Source organism: Haliotis rubra, unplaced genomic scaffold (genome assembly GCF_003918875.1).
Source record: "Haliotis rubra isolate DU_JTF1 unplaced genomic scaffold, ASM391887v1 Scf1087, whole genome shotgun sequence".
Lineage (NCBI taxonomy): Eukaryota > Metazoa > Mollusca > Gastropoda > Lepetellida > Haliotidae > Haliotis > Haliotis rubra.
The window spans coordinates 270,477-291,794 of NW_025764989.1; the positions used below are offsets into that span (position 1 = coordinate 270,477).

The 21,318-nt window shown below is 41.7% G+C and overlaps 1 protein-coding gene across 1 annotated transcript in view; it reads left to right on the top strand.

The window, feature by feature from the left end:
* LOC124282204 overlaps positions 1–21,318 on the top strand; it is a gene marked incomplete at its 3' end in the record, with an annotated part of 102,220 nt that overhangs the window by 68,696 nt on the left and 12,206 nt on the right. The window contains 29 exon segments of the mRNA XM_046718166.1: positions 85–310; positions 497–599; positions 875–1,031; positions 2,177–2,403; positions 3,262–3,424; positions 4,693–4,918; positions 5,331–5,547; positions 6,057–6,278; positions 7,295–7,604; positions 8,246–8,380; positions 8,382–8,482; positions 10,113–10,296; positions 11,029–11,152; positions 11,310–11,404; positions 11,688–11,873; positions 12,143–12,323; positions 12,457–12,626; positions 13,450–13,577; positions 13,990–14,233; positions 14,917–15,088; positions 15,711–15,954; positions 16,553–16,670; positions 17,071–17,243; positions 17,867–18,026; positions 18,663–18,860; positions 19,016–19,258; positions 19,856–20,015; positions 20,410–20,645; positions 20,998–21,128. Of these exon segments, the coding sequence (XP_046574122.1) occupies positions 85–310; positions 497–599; positions 875–1,031; positions 2,177–2,403; positions 3,262–3,424; positions 4,693–4,918; positions 5,331–5,547; positions 6,057–6,278; positions 7,295–7,604; positions 8,246–8,380; positions 8,382–8,482; positions 10,113–10,296; positions 11,029–11,152; positions 11,310–11,404; positions 11,688–11,873; positions 12,143–12,323; positions 12,457–12,626; positions 13,450–13,577; positions 13,990–14,233; positions 14,917–15,088; positions 15,711–15,954; positions 16,553–16,670; positions 17,071–17,243; positions 17,867–18,026; positions 18,663–18,860; positions 19,016–19,258; positions 19,856–20,015; positions 20,410–20,645; positions 20,998–21,128 (5,234 nt within the window).

Here is a 21,318-nt window from a genome sequence, read left to right on the forward strand (position 1 = left end):
AATGCCAAAATGAGTAAATTTCAATATGTACAATAATGACTAACAGTACGTTTTTGTTGTAAAGTCCTTTTGCTGTTCCGCTAGACAAGAACCACACTGTGTTAGTTGGCAACGCCATCACCGTGAGCTACGTGATCAGCAAAACCGCGTCCTCCTATGAAGTGTCCTTCCACGTCAAGCTCTGTGTCATGAACGTACACGACCTCATCAACAAGTGCTACTACTACAAACTCCTAGATGAAAAGGTGTTCCAGATGCCGTCTTCTTGTTCACCTGTTGGACGAAGAAGGAAAAGAAGTCCTTTAGACCTGTGAGTGTTGCATAATACTTTGCTGAGGACACAGAGCGATTCATTTGGCCTCTGTTTTCATAACCCATGTATTCTTTAATATGTTAATTGATAAACATAATTTCCGGAAAATAGTTTCGTTTATTTCTCATAACGAATGTTGAAGATGTAACTAGGTTGAATTCCTGTGGCCTTCTTCCTTTTCAGAATACATACAGGCGATGCCAAACGGATCCTTAATGATGCTATGAACCAGAACTTTACAAATGAAGAAATCAAGGATCTTTTTGAAAGACTGAAGACTGAAGCAGTATGATACTATTTTGTAGCGTTTGTTTTTTGCCACTAACATGAATTTTCTTTATGGAGATCTGGCGATGAATTGAGTATGCTCTCAATGATATATGAATGTTATCCTCGGCACTGGTGTTTTGAAGATCACTGTCCTCAATTCATCGATGTTTCACATGCCGACATGATTTTGTGCTTTACAGCGAATGTGTTTTAAAACCGAAATATCTTCAAATTTGAAAAATACATGCTTTGAATAAGAACTTCATTGCAATACAAGTTCTCTACCTTCAGAAGAGGGACAACTCACTGATGTTCACCCGCACAGATGATGATGGCACAGCCACCAACACTAAGAGTGCCATCAGAAAGATGGGTATGGCCAACCCAGGAACCATTCTGTACTCAGGGGAGGTCGGCAGAGGGAACGTGGTACTCGGCATGGAAGGAGGTGAGAGGGTTTAGTGTCACGCAATAAGCATAGAATTGTTGAGTTCAGAGTAATTAAGGCATATATATTTTGTATGTTTTGTGCGATTAGTTTCGTATGCACTCTATCATATATAAGATTACAACGAATGTGTTTTAAAACCGAAATATCTTCAAATTTGAAATATACATGCTTTGAATAAGAGCTTATATATATAGATTGTCTAAATTATTGTTGTTTTTTCTTTGGCAACATCAGAGTAGCACATTGGTTATCTATGCCATGACAATAAACTATATCTTTTGTAGGTGTGAATGCGCTTTGCTAAATCAACATTTCTTTCTCCGATTGGATTGCAGTTCAATGTCTAATTACAGGCCACATGTTTATACTTGAAAGTATATATTGTCCACTTGAACGTGTAGATGAATGTCCGTTGATAGATTTACGAACTTGTACAAATCTGAAATGGCTTTGCAAGTACCTTTATGCAAAAGGTCAATAGTTAAAGGAATATGTCTAAAAACCCAACGTATCTTTACGTTAACGTTTTTTGCACTTTTTTAAGGAAACAAAAATAAAACCAACGAAAATGATGACATTAAATCCTTGCCAGATGCAGTTTATATATTAGGGCTGTGTCATGAGCAGCATGTTTCTTTTAATGCCTCACTCTCAAAAAGTGACGATATCAGGGGGAAATGTGTGCATATCCTGCCTGACCGGTGGCACCCGCCACTAACGCTTGAAAGTCAGCTGAAGAACACGGGAACATGTGATATATACGTCAAAATCGGAACTGCTTAGGATATAATTTCTGTCATTGATATACATTAAATTTTGAAATGTCTTTCACATGTTGTCTATAAAGGTTAAAGCTTTACTTGGACTTTGAACGTTTAAACAACGCTGTAGCAATAATACATCCGAGTCATTCAAAACCATTTAGTTGAATAAATTCAAATTCGTGAAACCTATTACGTCTGTACCCCGAGTGACATGTCCAGAATATTGCTGCACGCAGCAGCTATCAGAGTCCCCGACACATCACACGCAGAACTAGCTGCTTCATTCCTCTAGCTTGGCAAGCAGAGCTTGTCGGTGAGCTTGCTGGTTAAGAGTCCCGTGTGTTCATCACACTTTTGTATTGTTCTTGGTTCACCTAGGCGAGAAGATCATGAAGGTCCTGGGTCAGGTCACCGACATCCTGGGTCGCGGGGACCAGGCGTACACTGTTGGGAAAGGTCTGACTGGGAAAGGACTGGAGCTGCTTGGTGCTAAACTAGCCAACATGAGTATTGGGGAGATCATAGCCATGTTTGATGCCAAGAACATCGACCCTGAACTTGCTCTTCGACTGACGAGACAACTGAGAGATCTGGCTCTTGCCCTGGTAACGTTTTAGTTATGTTGATATTTAGTTATCCATAATTAATGTTATATATCACATTCCATGTTCCAGGTGTAAGATAAAAGAATGAAATCATCTTCATATATGTATGGTAGCCCCAACATTATTAGCAGTATTTGTTCGAATTGTTAGTGATTTTGCTTTTAAATAATCGCAACAGTTATAATCATCAATGATTGTTCTTGCATGAACTTCCACTGGTGGCTTTGAGGAATTCATTTGGCTCAGAATATGAAAGGTCAAGGTCATGAATTTGAAAAAGATTACCAAACATTTTTTGTAAAACATTAGTGATGTCACTGTTTTTGGGGTTCATGGTTACCTTTCTGCGAGCTTAGAACACGCAAAATATGTTTTAAAGGTCAAGGTCAATTTGGTTAAGATCATGTTCAAGACGTACACTTCTTTTTCTCTACTTATATGATCAGATGACATTTATCGTGATACAGATATAGAAATTTTATAAATGTAGACGAGTGCTAAATGTGCCGAGAGAAATATCAATATTTACCATCTAAATACTAGTGCCTGCTGTAGCATATGTTATATTTAGGAATACACATTCTCAATAAAGTACAGATTTTAGTACCATCCCGGATTCGAACCCTCACTCTTAGAATCAGGGCCCTAATCGCCAACACAAAAGGCAGCGGTCTCCAACTCGTCCACTGCGACTTCCACGTTCTTACTGTCATTGTTGATTCAGCGTCGGTCGTGCAGTAATATATATCACCGCCGTTATATAACTGAGAAAATTCGTAGTGCAAGCAAATGATATTCTCCCTGACGTCGTCAGCTCTCCTAATGCCGTTGATATTTATGTCATCTCTCCAATTTCAGTATTCAGATATCATCAATGCCATCATCAACGGCGATGGAACCAACGCATTTAGTTCTTTTGACATTACCCTTCAAGGAGATTTCAGTATACCCAGAAAAAGCATCTCTTTCTTCGAATACGAATATTTCTTCCTGATTGGAGGATTCGTACCCATGACCTTTAGTGAGTATGGGTTTAGAAAACCCTAAACACGATTGACTCTGGATTGAAAGGAATGTCAGAGTAATGTTTCAAATGTTTCTACATCCAGGCTGTAATTGTTGTCACTTTCACTTTCACTGTCACATGCCACATGAAGTATGCATGCATTTTTTTCCTTTCAAGGAGCAATGGCATCAGCTTTTTGGCCAAACATAAGGTCGTCTCATTGAAGACATGATTCCTCACACGGGTACAATATGTGAAGCTCATGAGCTGAAATATGGCTTAGTTCATGCTCTTGGCCAAGGTTAGTCACGATATGGCTGAAATATTGCCGATGTGACTTTAAATCTTAACTCACTCACTCTTGGTCAAGGTACTTTTCCAAGTATACGATAGAACGACATAGAGAGTCAAAGGAAACTTGTCATTGAGGACTGCGTCCCACTGATCCGCTGATGATTGGTTCTAATCCCATATATTTGCTCAGATTATGATCCTAGAATACTTTACCATACCTGTTCATTCAGTGCCATTTATAATGTATGTGCTCTTTCGGTGTAGATTGGTAAACGGTTACTATGCGACTGATCATGTGACCTTTCGGTGTAGATACTAACATCGTTATCACGCAAGTGATGATACTGATCCTCACGTTAGTTGCAAGAGAGAAGATGTATGGCTACAGAATGTTGTCTTTCTTTCTGTGGGCTTTCTTTTTTTCCAAGCTGATAAACTGAGTATTGTTTTCAACTTCACTGACACATTTACGCTTGAGAAATTGTTTTACATTTGTTAGTACCATACCACTCCACTGCATTCCCCTCCACTCCACTCCACTCCACTCCACTCCACTCCACACCACACCACTCCTCTCCTCTCCTCTCCTCTCCTCTCCACTCCACTCCGCTCCGCTCCACTCCACTCCACGCCTGTCCGCTCCTCTCCTCTCCACTCCACTCCACTCCACTCCGCTCCGCTCCACTCCACTCCACGCCGCTCTGCTCCACTCCACTCCACACCACTCCACTCCACCTCCACACCTCACCCACTCCACACCACTCCACACCGCGCACTGCACCGCTCCACTCCGCTCCACTCCACTCCACTCCACCGCCACTCCACCCGCTCCCTCCACTCCCTCCCTCCCTCCACTCCTCCTCCCTCTCCCTCCCTCCGCTCCACTCCACTCCACTCCACTCCACTCCACTCCACTCCACTCCACTCCACTCCATGATGTATGGGCGTATACCACGTCATCCACTGCATTCAGCCTCTGCAATCTTCAGAGTTTGGAGCCGGAGCTTCTTATGGAATGGAAATAGTTGTCGGGGCTAAGATCCTTGGCATGACGGTGTTCGGTGAAGTGGTACCCTATGGAAGTGCCCATGTTTACGGAGAACTTGGCATCGGATTTATACTGTATGGCAAGCTGAGATTTGATGGTTACCTCATGAACCTTGCGTTCCCGTCCAGGGCTGAAATAGGGTTCTATAAGTTCCCACTTGATTTAAGGTAAGTATTCTACATAAATTAGTTAACGTGTCTCAAACCAAACACATGCGCATATCACATGGTGATTTATATTATATCATTCTATACAGCCTAGATACTAAATAGGTATGTGGTTAAGTTGCGTACTGTTTGAGAATGCGTGGTACTTTAGTGTTTGTCAGATTGACCCCAAAGAATTTGAAGGGCATTGTTCCTAACCATGTGGTGCCGCCTTTGGCCAGAAACCTTTATGGAAGTATGCCTCTGCTTATCCAGATAATATGAGCATTGTGCCATGAACATATGTTCTCATGCAACTGCAATGTTATTTCAATGATGTAACATTTACCTGAATATTACTGGAAAACTGTTGCAATATTAAAATGCCCTCAAGGAATCATGAATCATATGCCTCATTTGCGATCCTCTCTAGTCTGAAGATGGACATAGAGCTGGTTCCTCTGGAGATGACCCTGCGGGGACTAGTTACCCTGGAGGTCAATCTCTGGCTCGTCACGATCAAGAAGATATTGTACCAGGCAGTTATCTGGCAATATGCTACTCCAGTGATAAGGAAAAGACTGATAGACACAGGCAAGAAGGAGGAGGACAAGTCTCCACCACAGTTCCTCAACTACGTGGACAATACGGTACGTTTAAGAACATTTTCGAAGTAAATTACACATGCTACATTTTTATTTGTTTCTGTTACCCATGAAGATCCGGGAAATTGTTCTCAGCCATGCTTGTAAAGGGCGGCTGACAGTATCAGGTTGTCAAGCTCGCCGACTTGGTTAACAAGTATATTCGATGCTTATGCTGTTGATCACCGGATTGTCAGGACAAGACTCATTTACATCATTTACAGACTGCCGCCATAAAGCAGGAATATTGCTGAGTGCGGTGTTAAACAATAAACAAACATTTGCTTCTGTATTTACAAGCCTTTTCTATCATGTTTCATCAGTCCAGCAAAGGGCGGAACATCGTTTCACAAAGCGAACGTAGCCCTACGGCGGTGGTAAGTCTATGTTAAATTATAGGAGTTACCATAGCACTAACATCGACTTATTAAACGGGTTCCTGGTTTGTCAGTTCAGAAATGTAATAGTAGAGAGTCAGAGGAAAAAACTGATGCACATCCATGTATATCCATCAGGGAGGTCCTGGCCGAAAGAAGAGAGCAGTGTCCACATCGCGGAGCTGCTTAGTGAGACAACTCCCCAATAGAGACTACACAGAACCGGCTGTAGAGATAGCCATAGCTGCCCAGGATGACCGGAGTCAGGTCCAGATCTTTGTGGATGCTGGCACCAAACCTGGACTCAGTGATGTGCTGAGAAAATCCACCCTCGGTGGACCATCAACAATTATCACTCAGGTATGGAGCCGACGTAGGAGAATGCCTCTGTCATCATCCCATGCGCATGAATGGTTTCTTTGTTCATTTAAGTTCTTTTTACTACTTTGTAATCGTGGAAAGTGATTAAGCCACAGGCACAAAATCACTTGCCTCAGGCACACTTATGTTGAACAAAAGTAAATCAGACTTGGGGACAACACCATTCATGTCACGTTTTTTTCAATACTTTTATAGTGAATCAACCTTACACACACACACACACACACACACACACACACACACACACACACACACACACACACACACACACACACACACACACACACACACACACACACACACACACACACACACACACACACACCATCCCCCGCATCCACCCACCCCCGTTTTCTGAGGCAATCATACTGATTAATCACATGGCTATTATTAGAAGTCTGTCATCACCATCATAATTCGTATTGCAAATGTTATATAATAAAGTGTGAAAAACCACGCACTTCGAATATGTTGACGACAGATGTCATTGTTAATATTGATGCCTGTACTTCCTTTACAATAATTATTCTATATAGAGATTTGTATGTCTCTTGAAGGGAGCAGATAGCACTCGCCATTGTTACATTTCTCACAGAGACAAGTATGAGAAATATATAATTTTAAGTTTGTATTGACAGACCACCTCATTGGTCTAGTGGACAGTGTGTCTTTCTACAGTACGGAAGGTCGAGTCCGTTGTAGAGTCATACCAAAAATCGCTTAAGGAGTGTACTACCCCTCGTTACAGCATTGCGGGGTTTTGTTGTAGTTGAAATATTGTGTCAGAACTTGGTGTCCATGTGTAATTGTTTGTATTATTGTAGCTCAGTTGGCGTGTACAGTGTTATAAAACCGGAATAAGTCTGGAAACCACACACGTGCATGCACGTTACCATTTTAGTAGAATCATCTTGATTAATATCTATATTGACAAGTAGATATTTCAGAACTCTATTTAGAGATGTAATCTAAATTTATGACATTATCAATTTAAGCGATTTTCCAAGAATGGCTACGGTGTCCCCGTTTACTTCACGGTGTATGGAGAGAACAGCGCAGGCGCGAGATCCACCGTGACTTGCGCCATCCCCACCTATGACGTCACGCCCCCTGGTGGCAGATTGACAGCGGACTTTAGTTCAACCAGTAACCCAGCTGAGCTGAGAGGGAACGTGGTGGTGTATGAAGATTCCGATCTGGTTAAATCCTCTGTGGGTGTCGGACTGGGAAGAGGAATCTACGCAGATGAAATAATAGCCTACAACTCGGTCAATCTCAGAGGAAGGCACACAGCCGGCTATGACCGTACGGCAAATATGATATATCATACGATCGCCAGTAAACCTGATCTACTGTTTGTAACAAAACAAGAGCCTTATACCCATACGCGAAGATGACTAAATAATCAAACATAAAATGAATTGCTAATGAATTGTTATGATTAAACATAGCTCAACAAAGTAAGGGGTAAACATAAAATGTGGAATTGAAGATGAGTGACAAATAATCAAGAATATGGTCAGTTTTGGCAATACTTATACAAGAAAATAATTTTTTATACGTTTTCGAAGTGCATTATCACAACGACCACTCCGTAGTATACAGTTAACTCTACACCAGAAATGGTTGAATGTTTGTTCAGGCGGAGGGGGTAGCCCAGTGGTTAAAGCGTCCGCTCGTCACGCTGAAAACACGGGTTCGATTCCCCACATTGGTACAGTGTGTGAAGCCCTTATCTGGTGTCCCCCGCGATGATATTGCTGGAATATTGCTGCAAGCGGCGTAAAACCATACTCACTCATTCACGCTGTTTGTTCACAGGCAGGAAATAAGGCATTTCGTCCTGTTACCAGAGACGGTGCCATATCCCAAAAAGTATACACATTTGCAAACAACAAATATAACAGGTTGGATGTGTGAAAGATGATTGTTGTTACTGCTTACAGCTTCATCTGATCAGTATGGCCATGAAGCGTTAAAACAGTTTACGGGTCTGAAGAAAGGTCGGCTGATTGGCCCAGTGTTTGCCGAGTTCTCCAGGATGAACCACGCCGGGTCGTGTGTGAAGGAGTGTATGAAGTTCCCCGGAGACCAAATGTTTGAGCGTCAACTATGACTACGGGCCTAGTGGACATTGTGAACTGTTAGAAGGCATTGAAGGACACGACCATAAAATCTTCATTGTAAGTATAGATTAGGCATGTATCTAGGAAAACACTTGCATGTATCTATGCTATTATCATCATGAGTGTATTTTATATTCTTTATACGACAATTGACCCCTATCCATTAATAAAAAGGGAACTAATCAAAACAGGGAATGAATATCTTTTTTGGTCACTGATAAGTCAATTACGTGTCTGCAGTGAAACTGTGTGAACAGTTTGCCTTCACATCTGAATGCTGCAATCGTGATCACAAAACCTTTGAGGAAGAGTTGTATGACATTCTTCGAAATCTTCGGAAAGATAGCATGTTCCATTGTACATCAAAAGTTGTTATTAGCAGACACCAAAGGTTGAAGTTTTTGAAATATTGCTCCACGGAAAGGAAAATTGGAAATATCAGTCATCCCTCGTCTTACAGCCTTGGGGGTAGTTTGTTATCACTCTGCGTCATTATACACGGAACTATATCTGATACAGAAGAAACGGTTTCACTGTCACTGATTTTTAGTTTAGTTGGGTAAAGCAGTGACATAGAACAGACTGAATATCGATACTCAGGAAGTTTAACTTACACTTGATCAATTTCAGTTCATTTGATTTTGCCTAGGCGAACAGAACCTCTGATTATTTTACAAAAAAGAAACAGATCGACAGTTTATGGAACACTCTCGTGCACATGGGGATGCCTACTTCTTCCTTATTGTCTTTCCCCAAATTCTATAGAAGTCCGGTATTTCACGTATTGCCTGTTATGAAAGTTTCACAGCTATTGATCCCATTACATCACAAGGAATCGGTATCTGAGGATAGTGAACAATGGATATACTTATGCACTGACGTTCTATATCAAGCAAACTTTTGTACTGAATCTCTGAAGATGAAGGTATAACTAATTTATATCTATAACTACAATAATTTTGTTTTATGCAATTTCATGTTATGCACAGTTACTTTTTGCCGTTAATATAAGTGAAACATAATTTTTTTACATAATGTAACTTCATTCATTTCCGAGATTGTAATTTTCCATCCATATGTTAGGCCGTGTATCACTATATGACTTGCATACTCGGATGTGTATTGTAATCTGTTGGTAAAAGTGGCTTGAACTTGCCCTCCTGACCACTTTTGAATCTCACCCCTTCACATCACAACAGTCATGTTGCCAGTTTCGCTTGTCAGCAGCTATCTCATTTGGAGCTCTGTAATTCTTCTTGTGGGCAAAACACATACCGGCAATGGTAATCCACGATAACGACCTTTTCTCTAATTTGTGTACCTGTCGTTCAGCTTCTTGAACACAATCCTGACTTGAACCTAATAGACAGGACACGAAACAAGACATAATTCCGAGATAATGCCCCAACTGTATATTTTGCTACCTTGTGCGAGCCGAGACAAAGAAATACCAGGAAAGCATGAGTCTCTAATATATTCTATAGTTAAAATACTGATTTGATATCAAACTATCAGGAATGGTTTTCTCAGCGTATAAGGGGAAGGACATTTCTTACCTTGCGTATCTTCAAGTATTTTTTTCAAGAAATATTTTGAAACATGTATGATGTATGATGTATATGTATATGCCACTGAAACACATCATGTATGATGTACACTAACCACACATCATTCTTTATCCTTGTAGTCTGATCAGTATTCTCACTATGAGAGGCTTGGAGTTGGTCTTGCCCACGAGTTCATCTACAAGGATTTGTCTCTACGTCACGGGGTCATGTACTACTTCAACCTCCACCTTATCAACAACCTACAGTTTGATTCCATCCTCCATAGCAAGGGGGTCGTGGTTGATTTAACACCTCCTGAACCAGGTAGGATTTCACTTTAGCCACAATTTGTTGCATTATTGTGTCCTTGGCCTGGAAACCCGTGAAGATTTGGGTTAGAATTGATCTTCAGTAACCCATGCTTGTCGTAAGTGGTGACAAACGGGATCGGGTGGTCAGGTTCGCTGACTTGGTTGGCACATGTCATCGTATCCAAATTGCTAAGATCGATGCTCATGCTGTTGATCACTTGATTGTCTGGTCCAGACTCGATTATGTACAGATCGCCGCCATATAGCTAGAATATTGCTGAGATTGTTTTATATACTGGCGTCAAACTTAACTCCTCACTCATTAAGAGGCGACTAATGAGATCGGTGGATGAGGCTCGCTGACTTGGTTGACATGTGTTACCGTATCCCAGTTGTGTAGATTTATGCTCATGCGGTTAATCACTGGATTGTCTGGTCCAGATTCAATTATTTACACACCGCCGCCATATTGCTGGAATATTGCTGAGTTAAATAACCAACCAACCAACCAACCTTGTCCTGTAAAAAGCTATGATTGTTTTTTTAGCGACATATCTGACTGAGTGACGTTCCTTCCACTTGACTATCACCATGCATTAAGCATTGCTCATGCGACCCTGTTATACCCTTGCTCTACGTCCATCTATGTTCTGTACTTCAAGTTTACTGGGATAATAACACATCTGAATCTGATGTTGTGCTACGGTTTTACAAATTCCCGTCTTTATCTGAACTCATTATTCAGGTCCACTGGCTAATGTGAGTCTCGATGTCCTGGAGGTGACCTCGTGTGAGAGTGTGGTTCCAGATGACAGACCAGACTGGGAAGTCAGGTGTCGAGGTGTCAACAGTCAGTTAAAAAACCACAGGTGAGAGATCTGACCACAAAGGTTATATTTCAATGATATTTCATGAGTTCCTGGAGAAAAAGTGAATATCACAGCATTCTCAAATCTCAGGCCACATGGTTATGTAAAGTTGTGTTGACTTAAAATCTTATTCTCAAGGTAACCGCTCCATTTTCAGGATAATTCATGATGGCACTGGATCAAAAACCGTTTTCAATGGGGACGAACCCCTTACTGATCTCCTATACACCAGAGCAAACAGATACGTATCAGGTTGGTGAAAGAGGTTATTTGTTTCGAGGTCAGATATATCGTATTAAATTTGGTATTGACTGTAGAATAATTTTAATCTTTCGTTTACTGTCCTAAATGTTCTCTTATGTACAAAAAGACCTCTTTGTAGACATTACTAAACGTAGTTGGACGTTTTTGGTTTGCGATTTTGTACACGTTTGATGTATGGTAATTCATTTTTAACATGTTCATTTTTTATATCATCCTCAAACCATCATTTTTAAACCATCATGACGATTTTCTGTTTGCACCTATGTTCCAGCTAACTGGGACGGCATCATGGACAAAGAAACGGGCATACTGGGCTACTCCTTGACCGCAGGGACACAGATCTGTGAGGAGCTGATTCACCCCCATCATGACCCTCACAGGCACCTGTTTGACGAATCAGAGTGGACCCACACTGGACTCATCTCCCCTATACCGGCTCCATACGACCCTCTCGCTGGTAAAACAGAAACATAAAACTTTTAAACATAAGACCATTCAATAACCTAAATACTGTAAAACAACTTTGTATCGACGTTTGATGTGTCGAACTTGTTGTTGTCTGGAAGCAAAAGCTGGAATTGATTATGTAGAGGCCCCCGCTATACAACTACTGTTCAGGACAGTATGAAACACAATCTTACTTCGTAATGATATATGTTAGGCTTAGATCGGCCACTATAGAAAACTAAGAAACACTCATTCAGTTACATCTTTGTCTTGTTTCAGATGGGAAATACTACATCACACTGAGGGCCTTGAACAAGGTTGACTATGGAGGTCCACTTGTAACAACAATCTGCCACACCACGCCGCTAGGGGTGGACAACTCACCACCACTCCTGTATGAAATCTATAACGTCTCCTACAACGAAGATACCTTCTTCATTAATGCGCAGTACAACGCCAGGTAATATTGTGTTGACGAATATATTTGTATATTTGAAATGTCGTCTGTCTTTAAAATTTGTATTGAACTTAACTCCGATCAAATTAGGACAACCTTCATTTAGATATCTGCTAATGACCATTACTCCTCACAGTGACCCACATTCAGACATCAGAGAAGCAGACTTGTGTCTTGGACGGACCACACGTGACTGTCATCACATGGACTGGCAGAGGTCCTCCCACAATGATGGCGACATCACCCGTCAGTTCCAGATCCCGGGTGGAACTCCTGTCTGGATTAAAGTCCGGGTAATCAACAATGGTGAGTTATAACTGAGAAGTTCGGAACATTGATGGCGACATCATCCATCAGTTCCAGATACCGGGTGGAACTCCTGTGTGGATTAAAGTCACGGTAATCAACAATGGTGAGTTATAACCTAGAAGTTCGGAACATTGATGGCGACATCGCCCGCCAGATCCAGATACCGGGTAGGATTCCTGTGTGGATTAAAGTCCGGGTAATCAACAATGGTGAGTTATAACCTAGAAGTTCGGAACATTGATGGCGACATCGCCCGCCAGTTCCAGATACCGGGTGGGATTCCTGCCTGGATTAAAGTCCGGATAATCAACAATGGTCAGTAATGGTATCAGGTTTGTAACAATTAGGGCGACATCAATGGCTAGGTTCAGATACAATATTAAGCTGCTGTCTGGATTTAAGCCATCACCCAGGACTGATACTGTATATCGTGATGATAGAAATAAAACTGAAGATTTGTCTAAAATAAAATATTGCTCTTTGGAACGTTGATTGGCATAAAGGATGTTCGTTTCATTGCAGAAACAATACCTACTTGCATAAGATCCTACGTGGCATACAGATAACATGCCGATAGGGATTAAAGTTTGTTTTGAATAACTGTCGGGATGTATAGCTTCAAAAACGATTTGCTTATACATTGTTTAACTCCACAATCAGTAGAGCCCACCAGGTCTCCGACTGTGACATCCTCATCGTCTTCTGTCACCATCGTCTTAGGTTGCTGACGATAAGTATCATCTTGAGACCTCACGGGTTATTAACACATGGATTATTTTGCATATTACACAAAGTATCAGCTATTGGTTTTGTGTTTCAGTTGATTTAATGAAAGTGGGAGTGTCCGACCATCCGATCATAGTGGACACATCTCCTCCTGAACCAGGCATTGTGTATGACGGACCCTTCTTCAGACATGACCTCAACTTTACCAAGGATGCTGATAAGGTAGATATGTATCTATTTCACATGAAACCTTCTGTGTAAATAGTTGATAGCAATCTTTACGTATTCAATTTAACTGGATATACATCCTCCAATGACCTTTAAAGTTCCACTAATGTCCATGTCTTTACCCAAACGACATATATTCAATCTATAATGAGTTTTGATATCTATGTGCCAGATCTGTATCAGCTAGTTTGGAGTCTCTGCCCCCGAGTCTGGTATTCCGTCTCTAATGATAACTGACCTGTATATTCCAGATCTGTACCAACTACATGTAGTTTGGGTTCTATAAGCTTGAGTTTGTCTTTCCGCCTACAAAGAGACCTGATCTGTATATTCCATATTCCAGTGCGAACTGGTTTGGGTTCTCTGTCCCCGAGTCTGGTATTTAGAACTCATCTTTGCATTCCAGATCTGCGCAAACTGGTTTGGGTTCTATGATCCTGAGTCGGGTATTTCCAACTACGAGGTGTCGGTTCTTGATGACACAAACACAACAATCTCCGAGCCGGTCAGTCTTGACCATAAGACACACGATACCTGTGTTCAGCTTAGCTCTAACCAGAGGCTCGAACACGGCAAGGCCTACAGATTCTACACCACAGCATTCAATGCTGGCCACAAACAGCTGAACGTCTCGGCAATGTCAGATGGAGGTAATGATGTTTGGCAACTGCTATTATATCGTTGCTTACATGGAGAGAGGGAGAGTGTAAAGGTTGCATCATGAAAATACACAGGTTTTATTTGACAGCGTGTTACGTTCATAGTTCACTAGGCAGGAAAAGGATCATTTGTGTGTGCATTGGTCATAGACGACAATTACCATGAGTTCTCTCATGTTCATATCAGCGTTCATCGCTGATAGAATTAGCCCTAAATATCCAGATATGTCATAAATGTATATGGTTTTACGCCGCTCTTAGAACTTTTCCAGCAATATCACGGCAGGGGACACCAGAAATGGGCTTCACACATTGTACCCATGTGGGGAATCGAACCCTCACCTTTTGCGTGACGAGCGGACGCTTTAACCACTAGGCTACCACACCGCCCCATGGTCACTAAGTGTGACAAGGATGACTCTGTATGAGTAAGGTTTCTCACATGACAAGAATTGGGTACATACCTGGATTGCCCAGCAGGGGTTCGAATCATAAGTTTCAGTAGGCCCACATTAAGGATCTCTATATTATTAGCACCATAAACTTCATCACAGAGATACATATCTAAAACATGGGTACCAGGGCTACCACCACCACTCCCTCACCCCTTGTCCATACAAATGCCCATTCAACTAACACCCTATGACATCACTGGAATACTGACCCTTTTCCAGTGATCGTGGATCTGACTGCCCCTGTGCCGGGTGACGTTGTTGACGGTATACGGCACAGCTTTGTCGACGTTGAGTTCAGTACCCACGTTGCCACAGTTGGAACCCAGTGGAGGAACCATAGTGACCCCGAGTCCGACATAAGAGAGTTTGCTGTACAGATACTAAGAGCAAAGTAAGTCGGAGGGATCATTTCACTGAGGAAGCAGATGCAATAGTAAATGATACACTAACTCAAGCAATGCATTTGTAACTGCCACGTATACATGTATACAGGATTAACACTGAATTACATTATTCCAAATCGGGGCAGAATTAAAAGAGTGATGGGGTAGGCATTCATACAAGCAGCGTACCTGTAAGAGTGGAAAATCAATTTTTGCGAAATTATGGGATTATGATTATGAATACAACGCGAATTTTGTCAAAGTCAAGTCAGAGATGATAATTGTACTTAAGGCCTCCGGCCCATATACAAGTAATACAAGTATGCATATAGCACATTTTACAGACATTTTGCAAAAACAAATTACAGTTCAGATAAGCGGTTGCTTCTACCGATAACAGCATGTTTTACATAAAGTGATTGATTGCGTATTAAATTTTTCATTTTTGGAGGGTAGAATGGAAACAAAGGCAGTTGAAGGATATTTTAACAGATAAATATTTGGGATACATTGTTATCTTTAATCAGCATAATGTTGGCATACAAAATCAAAGTGAATTTCATCTTCTTCAGCCGAGTTACATAATGGACATATTCTTAAACTTCTTTCTATTGAAAATGTGAATTCCAGAGGGCTGTCGTCAGAATTTGAGATATTAAGAAACTGGAACACTCTGGGCAAAGACGTCAGACAGATCGAGTGGCACAACTTCCACCTGAACCATCAGGACATTGTCAAGACGAAACTGAAGACCATCAACAACGCCCTGGGTACTGTAGAACAGACAACAGATGGGTTTGTGGTGGATCTCACTCCGCCCAGGATGGTGTACCTAGGTGATGGACGTGAACAGAACAAAGACACGGACTTCCAGGTGAGGCATTGACGTGATACCACCTTTAACACATTTTTGTCTTCTAGGTGTCACGTCTTTGATTATGTTTGACACCAATGGTACAATGTATGTGTTGAATTTGTACAGACCAAAGATGCGGAGAACCAGGTGAACCGTAATATAACGTACATGCATGAAATATACATTCAAAGTTTAAATGCCCCTTGTAAGTTGGTGTTGAAGATGTTTTCATCCTTCATTATGTTTGAGAACTGTGGTATGATCTGGATCTACAACTGACACGAACAGATCAAAGATACGGGGATCCAGGTTGATGATAAGCCCAGTGCCTTGGATGTCATGTGTTGTCTCTATTGTCTCTAAAATCCCGTTATAGTCGCAGTTGTCGCCGAAGTTCCTGAATGACTATTTTAGGATCAGTGACATTTTTAACGATGATAAATAGAAACTGTAGAAATGTTTCGTAATTTCATTGTCATTTTTTAGAACACCTGGTGTCATTCATTCAGTGTTAATTGTCGTCTCATATAGTTTGAAACAAGAGCATGATGCACCCAAAGCTTTATCTTCTATAAACTCAATGTATCTCCTTAAGATTTGTGGTATCTACTTGCAGACATCCAGCACTACTGTTGAAGCCAACTTTCAGTTTCAAGACCCCGAGTCTGGGTTGGATCATTACAAATACCAGGTGTATGAGCTTTACCATGGGTCAAAACATCAGATATACCCAGGTTAGTAATATTTTTGATGAACAGGACACGATCTATTTTTATGGATTATACTCAACAGCCTTGCAAAGGATGTCACATGCTCAGAATATGTTTATCAATATTTACATCACGATGGCATTCCAGACCTTATGGAAGCAAACGATTTTGCTGGGACAATAGTTAAGTATGAGATCATTATATGTAATGTTTAGACTGGAGATAAATCCAGTTTGACCACAAGGCACGAACAGAGGACCTGGGAATCCTGGCGCTGCTAAAGAAAGCAAACCTCTATGATTCAAGGTACATGACGGCTGGACTATTTTAAAACATATCTTTATTCACATGAAACGTTGAGTCGTACATGTACACCTGTACACCACAGGATGATGTGTTACTATATATTACCTAACGGGAACAGATTCAGAAGGTTGGGAGACCTCCAGCGACCCTAGCATCACCAGCCTCAGTCAGTCGGGCTTGAGTCTCCGGCCGGGCGCCCAGTACAGTGTGAGAGTCGGGGCCGTCAACAGAGCCGGGGCCGTAGCCACATACGACACAAACGGCGTCCTTGTTGATAATACTCCACCTCGGGTAAAACATACATATATACTGTATAGGTTTTTTTATAAAAATTATAGAAGACGCCGATTACAGTGCTTTACCCAATTTGAATGTGTTTTTACTACATTTACATATGAGTGAAATCGAGTATTATGCACAAAGATTAAACTGTTTAAATGAACACAGTCCAGACTTTTAAATGGATGAGTGGGTGTGTGAAGTACACAAGTTCAGATCATGTGAAAAATCCACTGCCGTCGTCCATAAAGACATCATTCACTTGGCTCTTACGACAAGTATTGAGATACTGGGGCCCGATCCACAAACCTTTCGCAGTGTTACGACCTGTCGTAACTCTAAAGTTTATCATAGGCTTACGAATCTGTGGTAGCTCTGGATCGACTAAGTGAGTGAGTTTGGTTTTACGCCACTTTTAGCACTATTCCAGCAATATCACAACGGGGAACACCAGAAATTGGCTTCACACATTGTATCCATGTGGGGAATCGAACCCGAGTCTTCGGCGTGACGAGCGAACGCTTTAACCACTAGACTACCCCACCGTCCCCGGCTGTTACGAAAATATGTCTGTTCCTTATCTGTATCACCGAACATTTCAGAAGAGTTTCACCATCCATTCTTGTTCGTTACAGATGAAATGGGTCTACGTTGGCATTTTCTCTGGCAGTGAAGAAGAGTTGATTGACGGTCACGTTATCCAGTCTGATCCAAGCGGTATCAAGGCCACCTGGTTTGCTGTGGACCATGAGAGTGGCATCAAGTCGTACATGGTCGCAGTTGGAACCACTAAAGGTTTGTATTCTCAGGATATTAATTTCATTTCTACTAAAGTCAATATCAAAGATTCTTAACTGAACCAGAGATATTCCAAAAAAGACAGGGGCGGTGGGGTAGCCTAATGGTTAAGCGTTCGCTCGTCACGACAAAGACCTAGGTTCAAATCCCCACATGAGTACAATGTGTGAAGCCCATTTATGGTGACCGCTGCTGTGATATTGCTGGAATAATACTAAAAGTGTCGTAAAACCAAACTCATTCACTCACCAAAAAACAAAACACCCTCTGTGTAGTTTATATATACTGTGCTAGGGGAGTAGGAGGTCTGTGGTTTGAATCCCCAGTCACGTCATACCAAAATAGGTTAAGTTGGTATTTGTTGTTACCCTACACGGACTGGAGTCGGTACCCATGTGTGGAATAGAACCCAGGTCTTCGGTGTGACGTGCGAACGCTTTAACCACTGGGTTACCCCACCGTCCCCCGTTGCATGGGGTCATTGTACTATGAAACCAGACCTGTACTTGCACACGCACGTGTTTGCACGTCGCTCTACAAGTGTACTGTGATGTAATTCCATTTTACCTCAACTCATCTTACACCAAATAGAGCAATCACATATTTGATTGGATACATTAAACTATTTTTCAGGTGGAACTAATATCCTAAACTGGAAGGACTTTGGTTCTGACAGAGACAAATACATGGACGAGTTGACCTTGAGCGTGACCGACCCTGACACGATGACCCCTGTTTACTATGTGTCTGTAAAGGCGAGCAATGGAGCTGATCTGACCGGTGACGTCATAACGTCAAACCCCATCCGGGTCGTTGACCAGGACAAAGCGGGTATGTATCGTCATTTGCGTATGTTTGTCATCAGCATCATCGTCGTCGTGAAAGTCATCGGCTTCACCATCGATCAGTCAAAAAATAACACATATCTTTATGACATCTTTTGCATCATATCAGATATGAACACTGAATAAATCTTTGTACAAAAGGTATTGTCATCGACGGCGCCGACTCCACCGAGAGAATTGACTTCATGGACATCGGTAACGACACGGACTACCAGAAAGACACGGGAGTTGTGACCGTACAGTTTGCCGGGTTTGAGAGCCACGAGCACGGTGTGACGTACTATGACTGGGCGGTAGGGACGGCACCTGGTGGCGAGGAGGTGCAACCGTTCATCATGGCGGGTCTTATGCACGAAGAAGCAGAGACCAAGGTTCCTGGAAATGGTGGGTTGAACATTTCAGCTCATACATTCTCATTTTTGATTTATTTTCCAAACATTGAAAATTCTTCCTTACTGACATTCTTCGACGCCTCAAAAACATTTTAGCATCGGCATGATAACAGCTGATAGGAAACATAATATTTATCATCCAAAACTGTGTTCCACTGGAGATATTGCTTGGGTGAGATCAAACGATATCTCCTAGCAGATATCGTTTTGACAGTAGATTTTGTATAATACCCTGAGAATGCTATGACGTCATGAACTTGATGATGTCACAATGCTAAGACATCGCTGCACTGCAAGTCTAATGGCAGTGACGTGTTCAAATATGTACATTTTACACTGAAAATTTATGAAGAGTGATTTTTGATTATATCTGAATCTCACCCCTGTGTCTTCTGATATCAAATATATCAACACTCGTTGTGAAAAGTAAAAATATCCTCGGCAAGACACGGATATTTGTAACTTTATCAACTCGTGTTGATATAATTGATATCACTAGACACATTGGTGATATTCTCTATATGTACATCATGTGATTTTCGACTTTTATTCAAGAATTACATGTTACATATTACGACATATTGTCCAGGTATCGCCAGCATGGGTTTTGGTCAGACTGTCCTCCCGCTGTCACCCGGCACGACATACTACACCACAGTTCGCGGCATCACCAACGGTGGCAACATCCTGGAATCCACGTCAGATGGATTTACTGTTGATATCACTCCTCCTGACATCCACATGGAAAGGTAAACATCAATGTCTACAAATCATAATTTGGTTTACTGTGTATTTCTCTTGTCGATAGTAAAAGCAAGCACCTGAAACATCACGTCCGTTAAAAAAGCAATGTTTACCATTATTCGCAGAGATACTTCTGAGAACCATAAGAACAAGGTCTTCACACATGATTAACCTTTCACTCACAGAAAAAAAAAACAGCAATGTGGTCTCAGAAGCAATGTACGTCAACTAAGCATTGTTCATGTTGCCTTCGCTGCTGTAGTGAGAACAGACAATGCAATGTGGTCTCCTCAGGCGCTAATCACTGGTCAGGTTTCGCTCACCACTGGAATCAGCCAGGAAAAGTGGTCCTTCCATCGCTATGTATTTCAACTAAGCTTTATTCTTGTTCCAACTCAGCTATGGCTCTGAGAGCAACCAGAGCAGACTGACCTCCACCACGACACTGTACCAGGCTGAGGTGGACTCCATCTCCTCTTCCTGGAAGGTTGCAGACAGTGAGAGTCCAGTCAAGAAGATGTACTACTCTGTGGGGACCTACCCTCACGGGGAGGATGTCAAGCCCAGGACTGAGGTGGACATCCTGCTGACCGGCGAGGGGGCGCTACCCACTGGCATCGAACCTACAACTGATGGTGAGAACTGACAGGGTTTAGAAATTATTATTACATAAACAATATCTGAGAGGGTAGAGGCTGTTAATCATTTTAGGAATTGATAAATAGTATTGATCGTATGATGTTACTGCTGACGCAGTATGAATTAATATTTGCGGTCTCACACAAATGCATGAGAAACTGCAAACAATGAAACAATCCTCACATCAATTAAGATTCCAATGCCTCCTTGTTTCGAAAAAACGTTGATCAATAACAAAAACAACTCGTGTCCAGTTTATGTCAAACGTTGTGTTTCGTGTTTATCTGTACAGTGCAGAGCAGACGTGAATTCGATATATGAGAATAATTGTACCAATAAATGTTTCAGGAAAACCCAATATTCTGACTCTGACAGCTGAAAATGAACTTGGATTGTCCTCAAGCATGATCTCCCCCTATCTTGTGGTTGACATCTCATCTCCAACAAAGGGAACACTGACATGTCCAAGCTTTATTCAGGTATGCGGTACAAGTCAATCCATTGTGAGAGATCCGGATCAGATCCTATACCACATGTTTTCTTACTTTCTTAGGTCATTCTCCTTTCTTGGTGTGTTCCCATTGGATCTCAATGCGCTAAAAAGATCTTGAAAAGGCTGGACACTCTTGGAGAGGTTGAGTTGGAACTCGGCTGGTTTGACCTACCCCT